This window comes from Phytophthora infestans, genomic scaffold (genome assembly GCF_000142945.1).
Source record: "Phytophthora infestans T30-4 supercont1.2 genomic scaffold, whole genome shotgun sequence".
NCBI lineage: Eukaryota > Oomycota > Peronosporomycetes > Peronosporales > Peronosporaceae > Phytophthora > Phytophthora infestans.
Window position 1 is genome coordinate 5053327 of NW_003303757.1, and position 22577 is coordinate 5075903.

A 22577-nucleotide genomic window follows, 5' to 3' on the forward strand; every position below is an offset into this window, starting at 1 on the left:
CGGCAAGGAGCATCATGAAGTGCTCTCGAAACTCGGCATCGTTCCTCACTGCCCGAGTTGAACTCATGTTCTACGAACCGAGGGTTCGGACGATTGTCTGAAGACGAGGGCGACGGACTGCGGCGCCTGCTTGCGCGCTTGTCCGCAGCCGCGTCACCCGAGGATCCGATCGCCTCGGAGGCCACCTGAGTAGCCTCCTTGAGTGCAGAGCCTTTGCCGTGAGGCTTAGTGCTCTTGGCCTGCGCCTTACCGGCTGCAGCCTTGGAGCGTGTCTTAGCACCGCTCTTAGCAGTGCCACGAGGCATGTTAACGGTCGAAGTGGAGACCTTGACGAAGAGCGCACAGGTTGCTGCTCGAGGCTCTAACTGTAAAGTGAGCCTCCGCCGCGCTCGCGCGGCCGAGTCGATGGTTTTCGACTTTGAGAATGAGAGTTTGTGACGAACATCTCTTCATTCTGATTGGTCGGTAAACCGAACCTAAGTGGGGGAGGATGTAACGGGGTACGTAGCACTAAGTGTACCCTGGTTACATGAAGTGTGACACTTCACACTTCAGGAGTATGACATGTCATACTCCGGGATATTTGGTACAAGGTACCAAGGTCATTCAAAACCAACCATTGGTTAAATGACATTGCATTTCTATAGGTAACTGATAGTTTGTATTAACCACAAACTTAACCTACCTATAAATATACTCAGTTTACAATCTACCTTATTTAGGTCACTTCGCTCTCTTTAATTAAAGAGGGGACCTGTGAACTGCCGTTCACTGAGAGTTTGTATACTCTCGGAAGATAACTTCCTCTAGCGCAAGGTGCTGTGTGACCCCGTCACAAAGGGTAAGGACAGCGCACCAGAGGGCTACCAGTTGGGCGGCTTCGTCGGATACAGTGGTAACGAGTTAGACTCGATGGGAGCCATTTGGACTAGCATTGAGTCGGTAGCGTCTATTTGAGCTACAGCTCTATCACATGTCAATCAGAGTAAAAGCTATTTTACTGACGCTAGCATGACATTTTAAGGCGTTTAAGCGGGTAATGTCAGACGGCTCGCTTGCTCTAATCTCCCAAAGGGAATTGTTTAGACTGTTACAATTAAAGTGTCCGGCACTACAGGTAGAACAGCGTATGGAGGCCTGCATGAGGACTTTGCGAGCGATCGGGCTCGGCTTGAGGGTGATCAACTATGACGACGCATCTCACCTCAAAAACGTGCTACGGATAAAGTTGCGCCATCGAGGACGCTCGGGGGCTTGCGGGTCGGAACGGCGACGTCGCAGTTGTTCCTCCATGCCGGGAATTGGTGGGGGTGCGCGTTCCTCAATCGAATGTCGATTGGTGTGCTGCAAAGGTATCCACTGTCACTTTCGCACGGACACATAGGAATGGAATATGTACCGACCTGAGTGCGACGTGCTTTGGAGTTGACTACACTGTTGTGCGTTTGGGATGTCATTCTCTTAATGCCGTTCGTGCCATCGTCCGCGTGTATCTGCTCCAAGTACCGTTCGCCTGCAGGTTGATCGTGAGTCCAACCCCTTACTCTGCCGTTGCTTATTTATAACCATACTAAGTTACGCATATTATTACCTTTCCAGCGGAACACCACGCCGGTATCGCTCTCCCACTTGGCAATACGGTTCAACAGTATCGTGGTGTATTTAGGCAGCTCTCTCTCAATACGTAAACGTGTCTTCTCGTCGGGGGCGCCATACCTAGTACGCAACCACCATGAAAAAAAAGAATAAAACATAAACGTTGTATTTGTTAAAGATGCAACGTACTGTGTGCGAGCTTGAAGAATATCCTCTCGTTTGGCAACACACTGTCCAGGCACATTTCAACTTCGATCAGTCTTCGTAGGAATGCATATCAACGAGACTTACGCTGGTGAGTTCCCTCATCCCAAATGCATGACGCTTCAGGCTTACAAGCGCTTTCTCGTGCGCCCGAAAGATCTTGTAGGACACCCCTGAGTCGGGTGTTGTCATCATTGTATCGAAGTATCTGCGCTGGTCGGGACTGTAGCCTAGAAGATCCCAGTGCTCTGTTATGGCATCACGCATTTTCGAAACTTGGACGGCAGTCGCAGCGAATCGTTTGTGGTGATGCTGGAGCCTTGTCAACTCCGCCTCGTACTACGGAACATCAGTCGTTGGAGCTACTTCGTTGGCATAAATGAAAATATAAACGTACAGCATGCAACTCACCGATGCGAGAGCAGCCTTTCCGGCTCTATTTACGGTTTCCCGGAAACAATCCCGCTCTTCTTCAGGGATCTACCACATGCCAAAGCTTAAGCGTTCATTCAACACTACGTAACGATAGACCCACCTGCAGCTCGCGCCAGAGCTCGTGAATTTGCCCAAGCATCTCCGCCATACGCAGTTCTCGTTTTACCTTGAGCTCTCTCAGCTCGACGGTTCTTTGCGAGATCTTCTGGAGCATCTCAACCGATAGATCTCGTTTCTAAAGAACAGAATGACAGCACCGTTCAAAAACTATAACGTGGCTTATCATATAAACGTAAACGCTATTGCCAAGTCACCTTCAAGCGATCGTTGACACCCGGCGAAAATGTGCGGTCGGGCTCTACCTGCAGCTCTCGAGCGAGCTGTACGCACTCGCTGACTGCCTCCAGAAGAGCAGCTCGTCGTGTGTGCTGGTCAATGATAACTCCGACCACATAAGAAAAAAAACAGCGAGGGGTAAGTGCACGTGCTTCTTACCACTTTACGTGACCTGTTCTTGACCATTTCCTGTAAGTTTGCTTTGTAGCTTTCACTAAGGATAGATGCATCCGAAGGCTACCACAACAGTATTAACACTGGAAAGAGGGTACATCATCTTACCCACTACGCACCAAAACCGACGTAGAGCCTAGCTTCCTGTCCATCATACTTAGCTGATCTTGTAGCTTGCTAACCTCAGCCAAACGGCTAGCGCGAACCTGACCCCACAGCAACCTTAGTTCGATCTCTGAAAGTGTAGAGCAAAACAGCGAGCTGTCGTACACTGTCCAGGAACTTAAACTCCATCTCAAGTGCAGCCATTCGATCACGAAGCGCACCGCCACACAGTTGATCAAGGGACTGAATGAGCCATCCCGTCGACTGTCCTTACATCACGATTCAAGTCAAAGATCGGAAACTCCATCAGCCCTTCCGTACCTCGTTGCCCTGGAACTGCGACTTGATGGTCTGAACCTCCGCCTCCAGATCCACCACTCGAGATGCAACGCGGTCGACCTCTCTACGCCAACTAGCCACTCTGGTTTGGCAGCTTTTCTTGATGGTAGCGACCAGAAGCTTCTTCTGATGTTGTTGTTCATCCTCGTTCAGCCCAAACGCCTGCCACAGCTCCGTCAACTGCTGCAACGCGTCGCCCACAACAGGCTGTATAGCCAACATGACGCTAGTATCGGGGTTGATAGCATGAGCTGCATTGCCAGTCGGAGGATCACTCTCCGCCATGATTCCTCTGCTAGAGGAAAAAAAGGCAATGCTCACGTTGACACCAGATTGTGTCGACGTACTTCTATCTGATAATGGATACATTGGTGTGCCCAACATTTCCAAGTACGTGCACCACACCAATATCAAGACAGCTCTCGGTTATTTCCGATCCTGCATTTGGTTGGTTGGTTGGTGGTTGCGCTCTTTTGACCGAAGTCGACCCCAAATGCTGCCCAAGCACAATTCATCGCTCTTTGAAAAGAACAGGAACCATGGCTACCCAACGTGAGGAGGACATCAAGATGATGCTGGCCGCTCAGGTCCACATCGGCACGCGCAATGCCGACTCCAAGATGGCGGACTACATCTGGCGTCGTCGTAACGACGGTATCCACATCATCAACGTCGGCAAGACGTGGGAGAAGCTCATGCTCGCCGCCCGTGTGATTGTCGCCGTGGAGAACCCGGAGGACGTGATCGCCATCTCGGCCCGCCCCTACGGCCAGCGCGCTGTGCTCAAGTTCGCCCAGCACACTGGTTGCCAGGCCATTGCCAGCCGCTTCACCCCCGGTACGTTCACGAACCAGATCACCAAGCAGTTCCGCGAGCCGCGTCTGCTCCTCATCACGGACCCGCGTACCGACTCGCAGGCCGTGCGTGAGTCGTCGTTCGTTAACGTTCCCGTGATTGCCTTCTGTGACTCGGACTCGCCTCTGCAGTTCGTTGACGTGGCCATCCCGGCCAACAACAAGGGCAAGCTGTCCATCGGTCTGCTCTACTGGCTGCTCGCCCGTGAGGTGCTGCGTCTGCGTGGCACGATCTCGCGTACTCTGCCCTGGGACGTCGCTGTGGACCTGTTCCTGTACCGCGACCCTGAGGAGCTCAAGAAGGCTGAGGAGGCTCAGGCCACCGCTGCCGAGGAGGCCCAGACCCGCGCTGGCTGGGGTGACGCCACCCCGCAGACCCCTGCGGAGCCCGCCTTGTACGCTGCTGAGCCTGCTGCCCCCGCCGCCCCCAACGCGGAGTGGACTGCCACTGGCAACTCCGAGTGGTCGGGTGAGGCTGGCGCTGCTTCCAACTGGGACGCCGCCGCCCCTGCTGCTGCTACCAGCGGCTGGGACTAAGTGTCTCTTGGCCTGGATGGTCAGTTGCATTTGATGCTGAGTCACAAGCTGCAACTCTATGGAGGAACCTGTTCTTTTCGATGAAGGTTTGGGGTATTCTTGCAGAGTGCAAGTGGCTACATTGTGCGGATGTGGACGCATGGAATAGACGACGGTGTTATGCGATGGCACCTGGTTAATGCGACCGATATCTTCTGTCACAATGAAGACACATTAATACACTCTTAAGACGAGCCAAAGACCACTTGTTTATCATTCATGTTCCGTCACTCATGCATAAACCTTCAATTTACTTTTTACAATTTCCTAATTAAATTCTTTAATAATCACCCACTCGCTACTTAATGTGCAAGACACGACTTTCAACAACGTGGAAGATCCAGCTTACAAATACCAAGACAAAATATCGGCCAGCCTAGTGGCTGCCCTCGTCGCCTCGCACAAGGAAAAAATCCGAGCCGAAGAGCGATGAGCGAGCAGGTCGCGGCCGCGGAGGCGCCTCCCGCAGCCCCTACACCCGCTGATGCTATCGAAAACGCAGAACAGACGGAGACAATGACGGTGAATGCGAAGGTGGCCGAGGAAGCTGCCACAACCCCCGTAGACGAGCACATAACGAACGATGAGCAGGCCGCTACGGCCCGTAAACGCCGTATGTCGAGTCCCCGCGTGTCTAAGCAGTCTAACGAGGCAGAGGGCGATGACACTGAGTCAGAACCCGAGAAACAGCCTAAGAAGCGAGCCAAAACCTCGAAAGGAGCCAAGAGAGGACTAAAGACTCCTGGTCGTAGGAAGAAGGCAGCTGCGTATCCGGAAGAAAACGCAGCGGACGAACAGAGGGGGGTGGAGAAGAAAGTAGCGGCTCTAAGTGACGATGTTAAAGGAAGGTTCGGCCAAATTGTCTGGGCTAAGATGGCCGGCTACCCTTTCTGGCCCTGTATTATCACGGACCCGCGCTTGCTACCCAAGAAGCTACAGGAGACAGCCATGAAGAATTTGGAGACGAAATATCTGGTGTTTTTCTACGTATCCAATAACTATGCCTCCATCTCCTTCAAGATGATTGAGCCGTGGGACGACACCAAGAACAAGTACCGTGAAGGGTACCCGGAGAAGGACTCGAAGGCCCCCAAGCGACGAGTCAGTCTCATGATGGCAATCGAAGTGGCAGATGTACGTGTGGGATGCGTGTGAGTCTGAAGCTGACGGAGGACTGAAGTGCTGTGTATTTGTGTGTTTTAAAACAGAAAGAGACCACGTTACCGATCGAGGAGAGAGCGGACGGACTCTTGAGGCCTATAGAGAGGATTGCAGCTGTGCAGTCAGCGGATAACGTGCCTACGACTGTGAAACGAAAGCCTGGCCGACCACCCAAGGTCAAGACAGCGCCCAAAGCAACGAAAACCCCAGAGAAGCGACAGATAAAGGAAGAAGTAGCAGACGGGAATGACGGGAAGGAATTGACGCCAGCAACCACACAAGAAGAGGAGGAGGAAGTGGTGCCGCCGTTGAGTAAAGAAGAGATTAAAGCCAAGGTTGCAAGTCGCAAGACGCCCAAGAAGAAAGGAGCGGACGACGTCGCTAATGTCGTTGGGGCTTCGGCCAAGAAGACATCTAAAGCTACAGCGAAGCACGGGAAGCTAAACGGCTCGGATATTGACAGCAAGCGCAAGAAGGAGATCGAACTGGTGGTGCCCCACAAGACCGTGAAGTCTGCGGATATCCGTGAGATGACGGAGGAAGCGGCCAAGAAGAAGTTAAATGGACCGAAGAGTAAGACCAAGAAGGACAAGGGAGACTACAAGGTGGGCGACTTGGCTTTGTTCGCGAGTAAGATGGCACGGCTGTACGCGAAGGAATCGTCGCGGAATAACGACGAGCTGGTTGGGATGATGCAGGAGCTGTTCAAGGAGACGCTCATGTATCGTTCTGATGTGGAGCGATCGGGACTGGCTGCAATTATTGCGCAACTCCGCAAAAAGAGCTCGAATCCTACGGTCGGGCGAACAGCGAGCGCGCTTCGAAAGCACATGATGAATATCCTGAACAATGACACAGAAATTACCCATCTAGGCAAGAAAAGTCATCAAGACGCTGCGACTTCTGGCACTAAAAAGCGGAAGGCTGAGAACGGGAGTGCAGTGAAGGAAGAACTGCCAAAGGTGTCGTCTCCAAAGAGCAGCGATGCAAAGGAAAGTGCTGCTGCGAAGGACAAATCCATCACTCCTCATGTGAGCGCATTGCCTGCTATGAAAGCAGAAGACTCACAACAGGACGCTGGAGTGAAGACAAAGGAGGAGAATAAATATGTGGAAGAAGCAGCAAAGGCAGCGGATGCACTAGTGAAAGCGGAGGAGCCTGCTGAGAGGGTGCTAACAGCCACGGAAGAGCGATCAGCGTCTATAGTGAAGACGGAGAAGGTTGAAAAAGATGCAGTCAAAGACACAGAGGATCTGCTCGAAGGGCCAGAGCATATGGACAAGAACCGAACGGTTTTTGTGAACATGTTGAGCCGAATTCTTGAGCAAGATGGATCACAACGGGCGGACCTGGCAACGGAAATTGAGGTACCTTAACCGACGTGTCGGTATTATTGGCTGGGCGAGCAGAAGCTGACTCGGTTGTGTTGCTCGATGTGTGTTTCACAGGCCGCACTGTTCGAACGCTTCAAGGAGAGTCACGATGATTACTTGACTCAAGCGCGTATCATCATGTTTGGCCTGAAGGACAACGTTTCCATGCGGAAGCGACTTTTTTCCGGTGCCTTGCATTGTTTGGAGTTCGCATATGCCGACGATGCGGTAAGCCAAGTCGTGTGGGGACGTGAAGCTGATCAAAGTTGACGAGGTTTGCTTATTGTCTACAGTTTTTCAAGACTACGGAGTGATTGGGCCTTTAGAAAGGCAGGAAGTGTAGGAAAACTTATTCATTGTTCGTCTTCTCTTCGAGTTGTTGGTCTCAAAGAGTTCGAACTTGTTTAGCTTGGTCTTTGCTGTTGTATCATGGTACAGAGGTTTACCTGCTTTTATTACGAAACCAAAATAAAGAGGCCGTAATCCTCTTTATCTGCATACACGAAGAGCTCCCCCCGATCTGATCTGATCATGGCTCGGGCGAACCTCCTGCTAAGCGCCGAGCTGGAGCGCGCGTTCGCCGATGCGCAGAGTGGCAAGCTTCGCTTTGTCAAGGTGTCCATAGAGGGCGAGTCATTCGTGCTGAGCGCAGCTGGTCCAGCATCGTCAGAGCCGCGCAATGATGTGGAGCAGCTCGTGACTTCCAACCTCAACGCAGAGCAGGCAGCGTTTGTGCTGCTTTGCCCCGATACAAACGTGGCTGCCTTGCGTTGGGTACTTCTTGCCTTCGTACCCGAGAGTGTGAGCGTTCGTGACCGCATGTTGTACTCGTCGTCCCGGGATTCGCTGAAGAAGCAACTTGGTCTTAATTATTTCTCAGGAGAGTTCCATGCCACAGAGCTGGTACGTGTTGCTAAGCTATTACGAGGAGAATTATAGAAAAATTGGCGCTGATGGTCTTGCATTTATGTGCAGAGTGAAGTGACATGGGCGAGTTTTTTGGAGGCGAGGAAGAAGCAGGCGGCGGACGCGCCTCTGTCCGAGTCGGAGAGACTGCTGAAAGAAGCGGCCTTGTTGGAACGCGACACGAACGTCAAGTCGAGTGCGATGGGCGTCGTACCCTTCGAGATCACGCAGAATGTGCGTGATAAGCTGAGGCTGCTGCAGGACAACAAGTTCGACTGGATCGCTATGGTATGATAGCCTTTAAATTTAGTGCTGGAAAAAAAGTGCTGATAATGTTTTTATTTGTAGAAATTGAGCGAGGATAATGAGAGTGTCGAAGTGGTGAAGAGTCTGGAGAACGTCCAGCTGATCGATGTGCCTACTACACTAGACCGTCGCTCTCCGAGCTTCGTGGCGTATCGTTACCGGGCAGGAGCCACGTCAGCTCTGAGTACGTCATGCTTTCTCTTTTATGTGGATGGCTAATAACGGGCTGTCGTCGTGTCATAGTTTTCATGTATGTGTGTCCGGAAGACTCGCCCGTGCGTCTGAAAATGGTCTACTCGACATGCAAGGCTACGGTTCTCTCTGTCGCCAACGAAGAACTTCACATCAAGTTTGACCACACGGTGCGCTCATGTAGCGGCCCTTCGGTTGCCCCCACCATGTTATAGCTGACGTGCTTCCTGCCTTTTAGATTGAGATCAATAATTCTTCCAGTGCGGTAGACGACATCCGCTCCGAGTTGGCTCCTAAGACCGAGGAAGAACTTAAGCCTCGTGAGTTCGCACGACCTGCTGCTCCTGGTCGTGGGCGTGGCCGAGGAAGAGGCCGCGGCCCTCCTGGCTCTAAGTAAAGCAATTCAACCTCAGTAGATGTGGCTAAAGTGGAGATCGACAAGACAAAATCGAAAGAGTGAATGGTCCTGTATTGATCCTACCACCTTTAAGACGGCCCCTCCCTTTAGCCCCTCAGCTCTAGTGCTGCGTTTATCTCCTGCCTTTCTTCTTGCCCTTCTTCTTGCCACCGCCAGACGCCGGTGCAGGGCCAGCTGCAGCCGCCGCTTTCTTCTTGGCCTCTTCGGCTTCCTTCTCGAGCCGCACCTTGCGAGACTGCAGCTTGGGGATAAGCTCCGCCATCTTGATCATAAGCGTCTTACGGTTCGGGATGTCCGCGTTCTCGGGCGTGCCGTCGTCACGCAGAAGACGCACACGGATGCGACCCGAGACAAGCCAGTCGCGCGGATACTTTTTAGCCGGCTCGAGCACGTGTGGCAGCTTGAAATATGTGCAGACTTCTGACATTTCGTCGGCTATTGGGGCCTCGCACGCGCTCAGCTTGGGGATACGACGACCTTGCTGCACTGTCTTTTTGTCATCGATGTAGTTGGGGTAGAACGTCATAAAGGTCGAAGTGGGGGTTCCCTCAGCCAGTCCATAAACGTAAATGATCTTGGGCCGCATGGGCTGCATAGGCGGCATCATACCTTTCATACCCGGCATACCAGGCATTCCTCCCATACCCGGCATTCCAGGCATCCCTCCCATACCCGGCATACCAGGCATTCCGCCCATGCCGGGCATACCTCCTCCCATACCTTGCATCATCTCCATCATCTGGGACATATCGGGCATGCCGCCTCCGCCACCGCCGCCTAACATTCCCATGAGGTCCGCCGGGTTAAACTGACCCGGGTGTGGCCGCGTGCGACTGGGCGTCGGCTGCGCCACCCGAACAGCATTCGAGTCGTACCGCTCGCCGGCAACGTTCTCTTTCGTTCGGCCCTTTCGCACCATGTTGTCCAGCTAGCTGACGTGTGAGGGTAATATTTCACCTGTGATACAAAATACCTATTCTTTAAGACAGGCTCGTGAAGATTTCCTTTCTACCGGTTTTTGACTGGTGAATTACCGGTGTTTATTGGAAGAATACCGGTCGAAGGATTAAACTTTCTAACTTTACTCTAAAACAATTGAGCAAAGTCCGTTTCGAAATGATAGTAACTCAAGACCCGCGTGCACCGCGTCCTTTGGTGCGTTTGACTAGCATCGATCGATCTGGATACGAGCCAGGATACGAGTCGCGCTGTTTTCAAGATGCCCCGCGTCTCCACACAATGTGCCCGTCTACTACTACTGCTGCTAGTTCTGGTGCTACTTGTTGTCGCCGTCAATGCCGAATTCTTTGTGCCAGAGGACGTTCCCGGTCCACCCGAGAAGATCTTAGTCTCTCCTGCGAGTGACACATCGATGCGTGTACAGTTCTACCCTCCGTTAAACGTCAAACCCGAGGGCGTCAATGGCGCCCCCGTGCTTGGGTACAAAGTGGAAGTGGCACGACGCGTGGACGAGGTGCAAACATTCTCCGTGGCAGCGAATGGGCCGATTCTATCGGGCGGGTATAAAGTTACGTTCAAGAACAGTCGAGGCACCGAGACGACGTCGTGTATCCCGTGGAATGCCAGTGAGGTGGCGCTGGAGATGGCACTGGAAGAACTGCCCAATGTGGACAGTGTCGGGGTCTCGAGATCGGCCTTTGGGGCTGCCAAGAACGGATTCGTCTACCGCGTCACATTCGACGGCGCGTATCTCGTTAGTGGCCGACAATCGGATTTATTGGTGGGGGATACAACAGGATGCCAAGCCGTGCAACCTCCGAACCGAGTGTTGTCCTTTGAGGGGGCTCACGTGACGTCAGGCGCTCCTGGATTTTATCCAGAAGTGTGGGAGATTGCGTCGACTGAAAGCTCGGGGGCGAAAGTGCTGGGAGGGACATTCGATTTGTCGATCGGCTTTGAAGGGCAATGGATAAACACGAATCCTGTAGTTACAGCGACTGTGGCTGCAGGATCGAGGACAGCGAAGACTGTAGGATCCATGTTGGGAGTTGTGAATCGAGGAGATCGAGTGCGAATTGGAGGAGAAGAGTTCACGGTTCACGCCACTGCTCCGTTTACAGACTCGGAATTACCGCTGGATTCGTATCACGTTCGTGGAGTTACAGTGGCTGCAGCGATTCAAGTGATGGATACGGCGCTGGGCAACGTCCAAGTCTCGAAGACGTCGAATTTGGTCACTACGTCCGTCAGTTTCAGCTCTAGAATTGCAGATGGAGAGCAGGTCCAGATCGACTCCAAGGTGTTTAAAGTGGCGAATGTTGCGCCCACTAGTTTCACTTTGGATTCGCTATGGACGGACGATACGACGCTGCATGTAACAGCGTTCGCGCGGAAGAAAGCGACGTTGAGTGTGAATGCGGAGGCAGCGGAGATGAAGCGAGCGCTAAGTGCCTTGCCCGGCGTCGGGGCCATTGACGTGTCGCGAATCGGTCCCACCAAGGCGAACGGATATCGCTGGTATGTTACGTTCCAGTCTCTCGACAGTGTGCGTCTTCGAGTCGACAAGAAGACGGGAACCACGGACTTTGTTGATGTGTACGGCGTCGCCTGTGTCACGTGTACAGTGACAGCTTCAGTCGTACAAGATGACACGCAGACGACGACTCTGGCGGAGATTAAGGGCGATTATTCCGCCAACGCAGTGGTGGCTTCAACCGAAGTTGGCGGAGTGGTGCAAGAAGTGCAGACGATCTCGACGAAGGCAAGTGCCGACAACATCAGTGGATATTTCACGGTCAGCTTTCAGTCCGTAGGTGGAGCAGTGATCAACTTTGACGACACTGCAGCTGATGTCCGGACCAAGCTTCAGAGTCTAGCTACTATTGGACGACTGAACGTGACAAGAAGTGAGAATTCTGACTTCGGAGCGACTTGGACGGTCACTTTTCTGTCGAATATGGGTGACTTGCCACTGCTTGTGGTTACTGCGAAAACGTTACTGAAAGGGACGGGAGTGAATGTTGTGGTGCAAGAAATAGTAAAAGGTGTGGATGTCGCGTTGGAAACAATTATTGACGGACTGGATCCAGGGCAGAACTACTACGTGCGTGCATTTGCTCGGAATGAGAATGGCTATGGAACGAGTACTACCGACTTGCAGCAGCGTGGACGAGGTGCATTACCGCTTCAAACAGCCGTATCGACGTCTCCTGACCCACCAGGTATCAATGGAATGTGGCCTTTATCCGGGTCACAACTGGAGCTTCGACTGTCTAACCCAGTGGATCATGGCGACTCTGTCTCAAAATATTTGTTCGAGTATGCAGTGGGCGAATCATTTGGAAAAGTTGCGACCAAGAAAGTTTTCGTCTATAATTCTATCGAGAACGACATCGCTGGCACCTTCCGCTTACAGTACGGAGACGACGTGACCTCCCTGCTGTCTGTACACACCACAGCTAGCTCTCTTCAAAGCGCTCTTAATAGTCTTTCTTCTGTCCGTCCTGTCTCAGTCTCTCGTGCGCTGTATGTGCTCACGGGAAGTCCTAGCGTGACCTTTACGTCGGCAAGTAATCGTCTTACAACGCCAACGTTGAGTGCATTTCAGTGCGCGATGCTTGTGAAGGGAGCAGGTATTGACGTTGGAGGGAAGCGCTTTATCGTTAGAGCGCAGCCGGTGGAAGGAAGCTCCAGTATTGACGTGGAGTTAGGACATGGTGCTCCAGACTTTACAGAGAATAAGGATCTACTCAAATTGGATAGTTCTGGAAGTGAACGTGGCCCGTATGGCTACATCTGGACGATCTCGTTCGACAATGACGCAGGGGATGTGGTGCACGGCAAATACCCAGGACTGCAGTTTATTTCTCAGCTCACTTCTATCGACACGAGTCTAGCGATACCAGTTAGCTCATACGGCGTTGAGCTCGGTAAAACTGGTATTCCAGCCGATCATTACGGCTTCTTTGAGATCAATAATGACGACAAAGTGTGTGACACGTACGTCGTGGGAGCTCCTTCGTCCGTTCAAGTGGTTCGCCTGTTTGCTCCGACGACAGCTACGGATGGTTCGTTCAAACTCAAGCTGGGGAGCGAGACGACAGCGGATTGTATCACGTTGGGTAAATCTGGAACATTGAGTAGTTTGAAAGCGAATTTGGAAGCTCTAGATCTGGTTTCGAAAGTGACGGTGGACGAAGTGCGTGCATTCAAAGTCACAACAACAGCGACAGTCACAGACTATGATAATACCGGGAAACTGACTGTGGCGAGCGCTTTCACTAGTGCCCAAGTGGGTGTGTTACTACAAGACAGCATCATCCAAGTGAGTCGGAACCCCAACGATTTCTCCAGACATTCGTGTGAATTTGTCGTCGATGCTCCGCCTACCGCTGGACTCACGAAGATTTCTGTCACTCCACGAGGATCCTGCGATTTTTTTACTGGCGAAGCTCGAGTGTTGACGATTTTGGACTTTCACGACTACCACGTGCGTTTCTGGGGCTATTATCCGACAGGCGAGTGGCCGACGTTACAGTTCGATTACAGTGAGTTCGGGAAGGGAACGTGTACGCTATGGGCACCTCCGAACTTGCAGGTCTACGGACAGATTCACACCGTAAAGTACGAAGGTGTGTGCTCTAAAGGGCAAGCTGGAGTGCAGACAATTCTCGCAGATGCGTCGAGTACGATCGGGGGCACCTTCACGCTGTCCTATATGGGAGAAGTGACGTCGCCTCTGTCGTTTAAAGACACCGGGGCAGGAGAGATGCGAGATGCAATCGACTCCATCACTGCACCTGGAACTGTTAACGTCAGTGTGAGTCAGTACGGAGCTTACGGAAAGGCATGGCACGTTACGTTCTCAAAGCACCAAGACGACGAGGACGACGCCATTTTCATCCAACACTCGCGTCTTACAGGCCAAAACGCTCTGATTAGCGTCTACCCCACCGTTACGGTGTTCACAGATGCCAAGCGAGATGACATCAGCGGCTCATTCCGGATCGCAATTAGTGGAGAAACTACAGAGCCGATCGGATTCTCTGCCACGCACATGAAAGTTACACAGGAACTACAGAAACTTAGCGTCGTGGATTCAGTGGTGGCGCTAGGAGACAAGAGTACAGGTGATGTTGGCGTATACGCGTTAGAGCTGACTGCCGATGCGACTGCCGGTAGCAGTCTCTTGACCAATATCAAGCTTGGTGGTGCGTTGATTGACCCGACCCGTTTCCTGGCGATTGGAGAAACGCTGGTGCTAGGCTCGCCTTCCGCCTCTTACACGGTTAAGGCGATGACCCCGTTCGATATCACACTATCTACCGTGTTTCCCGTCTCAGCGACTTCAGCCAACTATGACGTTTTGGCTGGATTGATCACCAAACAGACCAAACCTTTACCTGGTTATGTGGGCATTTCAGCCCTAATACAAGTGGTGGCAGTAACAAAAGGAAGCAACGAGTTCCAGATGCCAGCAGACCACGAATTTAGCTCCACCACTAACAATGTGTTTTTCGTTGGTAACACCAAATTCACAGTAACAGGTGTGACTGGTGCAAAAGTTACGACTAACGTACCGTATCCGGGTGACACTATTGCTGCTGCAAGTCCGAAGGTTTACGTCTTTGATAATAGACTCCAAACGACAGAGGATTTGAGAAAACTCGTCAAAGTTGGAGACGATCTGTGGCTTCCCTCAGTATCCGCTGATATGAACAAGTACACGGTTACTGCCGTCAATAAGAGATACCTTGAGGTCAGTGGTGGGTTTACGGAGAGCATCACGAGAACGCTCGCGTACCATGTTTCCAATGGACGGAAGTGGAATTTAGTGTTCCGCTCGTACGATGGAAGTCTCGACACTATCGACGCTATCCCAGAGCATGATTGGCGAGGAACCAACGCTCGGATCGGTACGAGGAGTCCTAAAGCAGTGTCCCCCAACGTGATTAACGTCGGGAATCCTGCATCCTTACAGACGATTCATCTGGAAGTCCATGATGTCTCAATAGCGACGCCGTACACGCTGAGCTTTGCAGGCGAAACGATCGTGGATACTGGTACGACAAACCCAAAGAATATCCCGTGGACGACTATCAACGATGAAATGAAGAAAGCGCTTGAAAGCCTCGATAGTGTGGATGGAGTAAGAGTTACGTCAGTGTTACGGGGTGGCACTGTAATCCACACCGTATCGTTTTGGGGGACGTATCCGACGAAGAAGCTGCCGCTACTTGTCGTCACTCCGGCCACAGCCAATCTAAACGCGTATGTTCAAGGCAATAACGCCGTCGCAGTGACCAAGCAAGACAATCTGATTTTAGAAAGCAGTCAAGCTTACGCGTTCCGTATCTTCGCTCTGAACTCCAGAGGAATCAGCGACTCGGTATCGGTGTTCGAGGCGCAGACATCAGCTAGCTCCGTGGTCCCCTCTCCACCCACAGGTGTAGCTCTGGGTGAATTCCACGGCCCCACGTGGCTGTCGATCAACTACTGGGCTCCAATGTATTCCGGAGGTGCGAGAGTGACAATGTACCGGATCGAGTGGGATTCCTCTCCGAATTTTAACAGCTCTAGTATCGACTATGGGGTGGCCAGTATCCAAGAGAAAATCGAGGTGCAACAAGTGAGCACGAGCTATCGCAGCGCTATCGGTGCAGGAGGGACCTTCACTTTATCTTGGGGAGGGCACACGACTTCTGCGTTGCCGTTTGACTGCAGTGTTGCAGACATGACAGACGCTCTGGCTGGTGTCACAGATACGATGAACGTTGCTGTCGACCCGGTTAAAGTCACGCGAGCTCGAGTATCGTGGGGGTACGCCTGGAAGATAACCTTCCTACATAACCCTGGTGACTTAGCGCTTCTCGTCGCGGATGGAACTCAATTAACGGGTGATTTCCCTCAAATACGGGTTGTTGAGGTGGTCCAAGGGTCCCGAGACCTCGCTATTGGTGACTTTACGCACGAAATCCAGGAGGTTTACACCGACGGCGTATCGCCTGTGTCTGGCTCGTTTACACTAACATTTAATGGTAAAACCACGACGTCAATCGACGTTGCAGCATCGGCGCTAGAGGTGCAAGCTGCGTTACAAGCGACAACCTTAACATACTCGATTAAAACGTCAAAAGCGGTACGGAATGCTGCTGTAAACACTGCGGTGTGGACTGTTACGTTCGCGTATCTTCGAGGCGAGGAGATGGTTGGAGCTGGCAATATATTCACGATGACAGTGGCAGATTCCCAGCTGTCTGGCACTAGTGCTGTGGTCCAAGTTGCCAATAAAGTGATAGGGTCCGATCCGTTCCGGTTCTCTCTAACTGGTCTTCGTCCAGGCGTACGGTACTACGCCCACTTGATGGCGTACAATGCCGATGGCTTCGGGTCTGCCACGTCGCCACTCGCTAGCGCTGTAACCTGCTGGCAACCGCAGCCTCCACAGTCTGTAGTAGCCAGTGTTGTTGATGGCACAACTCTAGCAGTGAGCTGGAGTGCAGTGGAAGGATCGTGCAGTGTGGACAAGTACAAAGTCGAGTGGTATCGAGACGAAGGAACACTGGAGCAGCAGACTATCACGACGTCGGCGGGCAAAGGTCTACCGGAGATTCAAAATTTAGTGAATTTTGCGGATTCCCGAACTCTCACTGGATTTTTCAAGTTATCTTTCGGTGGAGAGACGACGGAGAACCTCCGATGGGATGCAGAAGCCACTGGTTTGAACTCGGTTAAGGAACGATTAGAGCGTCTGTCGAGCATAGGGACAGTTGATGTCTCAAGAGAGGAGTCGACGCGGGTTACGGGGCTGTTTGTGACTGTAACGGGGAAGACAGTCATGCGTCATACTACATTGTCGACTTCTGCGATAGCTGATACCAGGCTGGCAAAGGACGACGTTATCTGGATTGCAGGCAACAAGCGTACAATTACTGCTGCACCCACAACGACGACCCTAACAATTGATACAGATCTCGAAGTTACAGTCCCCGTTCCCGTATTTAAGAGTGCGTATGGCTACGCGTGGAAGATCACCTTCTTAGCCGGTCATGTGGGTCCACAAGAACTCGTTCAGGTGTTCCCGAGTGACAGTTGGACGGGTAACAATCCTGGTATCGTTGCTAACTCGGTTCAGAAAGGTCGTCAGCCGATTAGTGGGACGTTTAGAGTCGCATTTGTGAGTGGAGGACTGTCGGATTCTACTCCTCCTTTGCCTCACAACATTTCATCAGTGAATATGCAGACTGCACTAGAAAGTTTGGTTACGATTGGAGCTGTAAACATAACCAGATCTGCGAACGGGTACGGGTACAACTGGGTAATTACGTTTTTGTCGGAGTTAAAAAACGATATTTCGCTGTTAAGTGTCGATGGAACGGAACTCCAAGGCCCCGGTGCACGCGTCCTATCTGCACGGACATTTGCTGGCATCCAGCCGACGTTTTACTGTGAACGGGACGGAACAGCAGGCCTTCCTGCCGAGATTGGAGTGCCAGGACAGCTACGTTATGTTATCCATGGGCTAACAACAGGTACGAAATACGCCATCCGTGTGCGTGCACATAACAGCGAAGGGTACGGATACGCAGCGAGTATTGTCTCTGGGTTTCAGATTCCGAGAACAACACCGTCTGCACCTCAAAATGTGGAATTGTTGATACTATCCAGTAAATATCTTAAGCTTAGGTGGAGTGCTCCGAAAAGCGATGGAGGTACTGCCGTTCTGGGTTACCGACTTCAATGGGATACGGCGAGTACCTTTCCGAATGTAAATAGTCCCAATTATGACTTCCAAGCAGTGCTGGAAGTGGACTCTAAGGACACGGGGCCATTCTTCTACAACATCTTTGCGCCAGTAGTTACGACTTATTACGTTCGTGTCCTCGCCTTGAATGACCAAGGTGATGGTCCATACGCAGTCCCGGTTCCAAAATATGCACGACCCACTGATCGTACACCTGGACGACCAGAAGATGCGACGGCGACAGTTCTGTCCAGCTACGCGATCCTGGTGGAATGGAACGCTTCTTCCATTGACAAGTTCTATTACGGAGGTGACGGCGGGCTGTCAATCACGCAGTATATGATCGAGTGGGATCTCTCTCCAGCATTTGACTCCCCCGCTGCGTTTGGACTGGTAGATGGCACTAAACGGTCCTTTATCATCGGCGGAGACGACGCTATCACCGGCGTTCGGTCCGATATTTTGATCGCCGGTTCGTCTTACAGCATTCGAGTTACGGCGTTCAACGCCAAAGGCTCAGGAGCTCCTCGACCCACAGTTCCGTCCTCTGTCGTTGTGACGAACCAACCGCCTAGTGCACCGCAGAATCTAACGCTGAGTGTTGCGTCCGCGACGTCTGTTAAAGCCACATGGACGAATCCGCTGTTCGATGGCGGGTCGAGCTTGAAATCGTACCAGATTGAGTGGGATGAACAGGAGGATTTTAGCAGTGGACAGACGTCCAGTGCGACGATCCCTATCGTTCGGGAGATGCAGAGTGCGATTCTACAGAGCGAAGTGGTGAATGAAGAGCAATTCGTGGATGTGACGGTTGAAGTCGTGAACGAACAGCAACAAGTTCGCAGCACGTTTACGGGATTGGATGAGATTCAAGTGATTAAAACGACGAATGCTATTGTCAAAGATGAAGTCCAGAAAGTGGTGACGTCTGCAGCGGATGGGAACGAAATCCAGGAACTGCGCTTAGATGACGACGATATTGATGAGATTCAGGCGATTCGGACGACTGTAGCGGAAGGATCTGAAGTTCACGACGTCAAGATTGGTGTTGAACGGGCTGATCTTGAGGTGCAGAGTATAACTCTGGTTTTTACAGGCGGCGTCGGGAATTTGGGGTCAATTGGAGGCACCTTTTACCTCACGTTCGACAGCTCTACGTGTACTTACTGTCTGGCGACGAAAAAGCACAGTGTGGACACCGTCGATCTTTTAGTTTCATCTCTGCGGGAAGCTGATGATCCTACGGCCCAAGCTGCTGTAAAAACGGAATTAGAGAGACTGGACAATATCGACACGGTGGATGTGAGTCGAACCAGCATCAAGTCTGGCGCTGGCGTAGCAGGGGACGACCTCACCTACGTGTACTTGATCACCTTTACCGGTAACGATGTCGGTGGCGATGTGCCTATGCTCATGGTTGGTGGCACTCTGACCTTTAATGGCAACACTGTAACTCCAATCTTGTACGAAGAAACCCAAGGAAACGAGCCTAGCTACGACACGATTGCCAACTCGGTCGTCGCCCTCACTTACACGTGCGAATCCTACTCCGATCCGAGCGCAGATTCGACGTTCAGTAACGAGTGTACCCCATCCGTCAAGCTGTGTGATTCTTGCGTTACAGATTTCGATGGCTCTAAGTTTACAGTATCCGCCGACGTAAGTGGTGCAGTCTCTAAAGGGACCAATTTAATCGCCGGGGTTTGCTCTTTTGAAGTAGATTCGAGGACAGTTACGTCGGGACAGACGACAGTTCTGATAGATTCCGATGACCCTGGCGTCCTATGTAGTAGATTTTCTGGCGCGTCGCTATCTCTATTCGAGGCCCCGCAGATAAAAGTCTCTAACATTCCAGTGAAGTCCTCAGCAGCTGTGGCTGTCGATGCTAGCGACGTTCAAACTGCACTCAATGTTCCTGGTCTCATTGGTGCGATGACAGTCGAACGCAACTTTCTCGTTACCTCAAATTTTGTCGGGGCGGTTTATTCCGTAACATTCAAGACACGAACGGGTAAAATCCCATTATTGGAGTGCGATAAGGCGGGAATTGTCCCGATCCAAGCTGGGACGGATGTGGAGTGTTCAGTGACCCGAAAAAGTGTTGGAAGCATGTTGACAGGGACGTTTAGAATTGGGTTAATTAGTCAGGAGGATACTGACCCGACGGATGCGAACGCTGCGTATATCCCCACTGCGTACACGTCGGATATTCCGTGGGATGCCACGAAGGCTGTGATGAAAGACGCGCTGGAAAAGGTGGATACTCTAACCGGAAAGCTGATTTTTGGGGACGTGAAAGTGGAGAGAACAGTGTACTCGACCATCGCGGATAAATGGTCTGGTGGCTTTTCGTGGCAGATAACGTTTCTGACTCGAGGGTGGGATATTCCAACGATCACAGTGGATAAAACGGGGCTTTCGACTTCAAGAAGTAACAACCCGGCAGCTCAAGTGGTTGTGGGATATTCAGGCCATCCACTCTTAAACCCGAGTGTGCTATGCAGAGATGGCAACCAAATAGGTGGCGAAATGACCTTCACCTTTGGCTCAGCAGTGGCGAAAACGTGCAAAATCGGGGTGGATACTTCTTTAGATACGCTGGATAAAAGCGTGACAGATACCAAGCTCCAGGATTTCTTCACGAACAGTCTCAACGTCCCAACAAGCAGCATCAAACGTTCGGCAGCCTCACAAGCTCGAGGATTCACCTGGACGATAACTTTTATCGACGACAGTACGCCAGGCGACGTGCCAGATCTGTATCTAACGACTCAGCTTACGTCCACCACAGGCAGCAATAACGGTCGCACGAATGTCGTCGAAACTCTGAAAGGCAACGAGCTTACGGGAGCTTTCCAGCTGATCTTTAATGGCGAAACAACGGGCCCGATTATGGCAGGAGCGGACGAATTGGCCGTGCAAGCTCACCTCAACAGTCTACGCTCCATTAAACCGAGTAGTGTTCTCGTCAAACGGACATTAACCAGTCCGCAGGTGAAAGGTTATACCTGGTTAGTAACCTTCCGTTCGTCTGTGTGGGCGGATCCGACTAGCGATCACTCTGCGGGTGTTGACGGCAACTGGAAGGGAGCTGCAGCGGCGTGGGATGACGTGTGGGAATCTGGATACTCGAAAGCGTGGGGACGACAAGTGGGTCATACGTTCACGCTAGGGTGCGATAAGAGCAGTCTAGTAACCACCACGAACGACAAGACCCAGACGTGCGATACACAGGTGGTTAGCGCAGGCGTAGGTCCGCTTGGAGGAACGTTCAAAGTCGAGTTAGACTCGAGTCACTCGCCTCATATGGCGATTCAATCCTCGGAAACGAGTGACCCCATTGCCCATAACGCGTTTGCAACCAAAGAGGAGAGTGGAAATTCGGGAACGTCAGTGGAAGAAATCCTCGAAAAAATGGCAAATGTTGGCGATGTTGAGGTTTCGAGAAGTGTGGTGGATCGAGATACGGGAGGGTACGAGTGGACTGTAACTTTTCTGAGAGACGCCAGTAGCCCCTCGAAACCCTGTGAACAACTGGAAACTCTAACTGACGGAACGAAAAGCTGTAATTCCCCTGGTGATATCCCGCAAATGACTACAGTCGAAATGGATTTGAAAGGGTCCAGCAACCATGCTACTGTAACAACACTCCAACATGGAGCGATGTTACGAGGCGATTTTACAGACTTTAAAGTACAGGGCGACGCAGGTGTCGACAAACGGTACACTGTAACTGTAAGCTGTGCGAATGCAGCAGCGTCGAATCTGCCGTGCACCGTAACTTCATTCACAATTGCGTCTGGAGCGAGTACGATACGAACGAGTCTATTGGCGAAAGACCGGTTTATTGTGGATGGAATCACGAGCTGTGTGTTTACGGTCGTGGATTTCGATGCGGCTACAACTCCAACAAAGATCAACGTCAAGTCGTTGGATTGCGGTGCTCTAAACGCTGGGAATACCGTAACGCCGTTAGGTTTATCCATCCTAATTCCGTGGAATGGAGACGAAAGCTTGGTTAAACGTGTGCTCGAAGCAGCTGCTACTACCACCGGACGCAAGGTTAGCGTTGAAAAGACTGTCCACGGTAAATACGGTGAGATGTCGTGGCTTGTGCAGTTCATCTCGAACCCTTCGTATACGCCACTGGGCGCTGGTAATTTACCGACAATTGCGGCTACTTTCGAGTCCGAGACGGCATTGAACTCAAACCCGATCAACGTGGAAGAGATCACGTCCGGGTCGGAAGGACTGAGTGGCTCGTTCTTTATAGACTTTCACTCTTCGTTTGGAGCTCGAGAGATGGCGTTCAATGAGGACGCGGTTCGATTGGAGAGAAAGCTCAACGAAATGGACACTATTGGTCGAGTATCGGTCGAGCGGCTCGAGTATCCTTCCGCCGCGACAGGCTGCGCAGATTCCTTGTGTTCTGGGGGCTGGGAAGACCGACCGGTTCTCAATCCTGGCACTAGAGGCGGATACCGTTGGAGAATTCGATTTTTACGCGTAACCGGAGAGTACGAAGGCGTGACTTTCCCACCTGGTAGCGGTAACTTGGATGAGTTCACTGTGGAGTATTCAACGTCTCTCAATGGCAACGACCGGGCTGTCCTCGTGTACACGGATACAGCTGGTTCGGCTCCGATCCTAGGGAGCTTTCAACTCAGTACTGCGAGCGCTCAAACGCCTTCACTACTGTACTCGTCGTCAGCGGAAGCGGTGAAACAAGGGATAGAAGCCATGGATTTATTCGGAGAAGTGGATGTCACGCAAGGATTTTTACTTACTCAGAAGATTCCAGGCATTACCGCAAAGGTTTCTCGAGATGCACTTACAGCTACTGTAACTGGCGTGAAGGATATACGTCAGCTCATCTCTCCGACGGATGTTATCCGCTT

General features: G+C 51.8%; 9 protein-coding genes across 9 annotated transcripts; 7 read left to right on the forward strand and 2 right to left on the reverse strand.

The window, feature by feature from the left end:
- Window positions 1-1559: 1559 nt before the first annotated feature.
- On the reverse strand, window positions 1560-2449 carry PITG_01921 (uncharacterized protein; the record flags this gene model as incomplete). Its single annotated transcript, XM_002908465.1, has 5 exons — window positions 1560-1716; window positions 1786-1826; window positions 1888-2139; window positions 2212-2280; window positions 2336-2449. 5 exons carry the CDS (start codon window positions 2447-2449, stop codon window positions 1560-1562), a joined length of 633 nt encoding a protein of 210 aa, XP_002908511.1.
- Window positions 2450-3728: 1279 nt separating this feature from the next.
- PITG_01922 (40S ribosomal protein SA) lies at window positions 3729-4580 on the forward strand (the record flags this gene model as incomplete). The annotated part of the gene is made up of 1 exon (XM_002908466.1): window positions 3729-4580. The coding sequence occupies one exon, from the start codon at window positions 3729-3731 to the stop codon at window positions 4578-4580; it is 852 nt and encodes a 283-aa protein (XP_002908512.1).
- A 468-nt stretch (window positions 4581-5048) lies between these two features.
- On the forward strand, window positions 5049-7423 carry PITG_01923 (uncharacterized protein; the record flags this gene model as incomplete). Its single annotated transcript, XM_002908467.1, has 3 exons — window positions 5049-5753; window positions 5828-7147; window positions 7229-7423. 3 exons carry the CDS (start codon window positions 5049-5051, stop codon window positions 7421-7423), a joined length of 2220 nt encoding a protein of 739 aa, XP_002908513.1.
- Window positions 7424-7684: 261 nt separating this feature from the next.
- PITG_01924 (twinfilin-like protein) lies at window positions 7685-8772 on the forward strand (the record flags this gene model as incomplete). Its single annotated transcript, XM_002908468.1, has 4 exons — window positions 7685-8056; window positions 8129-8347; window positions 8408-8549; window positions 8609-8772. 4 exons carry the CDS (start codon window positions 7685-7687, stop codon window positions 8770-8772), a joined length of 897 nt encoding a protein of 298 aa, XP_002908514.1.
- Window positions 8773-9008: 236 nt separating this feature from the next.
- On the reverse strand, window positions 9009-9894 carry PITG_01925 (uncharacterized protein; the record flags this gene model as incomplete). The annotated part of the gene is made up of 1 exon (XM_002908469.1): window positions 9009-9894. One exon carries the CDS (start codon window positions 9892-9894, stop codon window positions 9088-9090), a length of 807 nt encoding a protein of 268 aa, XP_002908515.1.
- A 684-nt stretch (window positions 9895-10578) lies between these two features.
- PITG_01926 (uncharacterized protein) lies at window positions 10579-12509 on the forward strand (the record flags this gene model as incomplete). Its single annotated transcript, XM_002908470.1, has 2 exons — window positions 10579-12441; window positions 12486-12509. 2 exons carry the CDS (start codon window positions 10579-10581, stop codon window positions 12507-12509), a joined length of 1887 nt encoding a protein of 628 aa, XP_002908516.1.
- Window positions 12510-13000: 491 nt separating this feature from the next.
- On the forward strand, window positions 13001-14050 carry PITG_01927 (uncharacterized protein; the record flags this gene model as incomplete). The annotated part of the gene is made up of 4 exons (XM_002908471.1): window positions 13001-13007; window positions 13088-13138; window positions 13262-13951; window positions 14025-14050. The coding sequence occupies 4 exons, from the start codon at window positions 13001-13003 to the stop codon at window positions 14048-14050; spliced, it is 774 nt and encodes a 257-aa protein (XP_002908517.1).
- A 599-nt stretch (window positions 14051-14649) lies between these two features.
- On the forward strand, window positions 14650-15238 carry PITG_01928 (uncharacterized protein; the record flags this gene model as incomplete). The annotated part of the gene is made up of 2 exons (XM_002908472.1): window positions 14650-15117; window positions 15218-15238. 2 exons carry the CDS (start codon window positions 14650-14652, stop codon window positions 15236-15238), a joined length of 489 nt encoding a protein of 162 aa, XP_002908518.1.
- A 230-nt stretch (window positions 15239-15468) lies between these two features.
- On the forward strand, window positions 15469-18271 carry PITG_01929 (uncharacterized protein; the record flags this gene model as incomplete). Its single annotated transcript, XM_002908473.1, has 3 exons — window positions 15469-17383; window positions 17468-18221; window positions 18265-18271. The coding sequence occupies 3 exons, from the start codon at window positions 15469-15471 to the stop codon at window positions 18269-18271; spliced, it is 2676 nt and encodes an 891-aa protein (XP_002908519.1).
- Between the last annotated feature and the right edge of the window lie 4306 nt (window positions 18272-22577).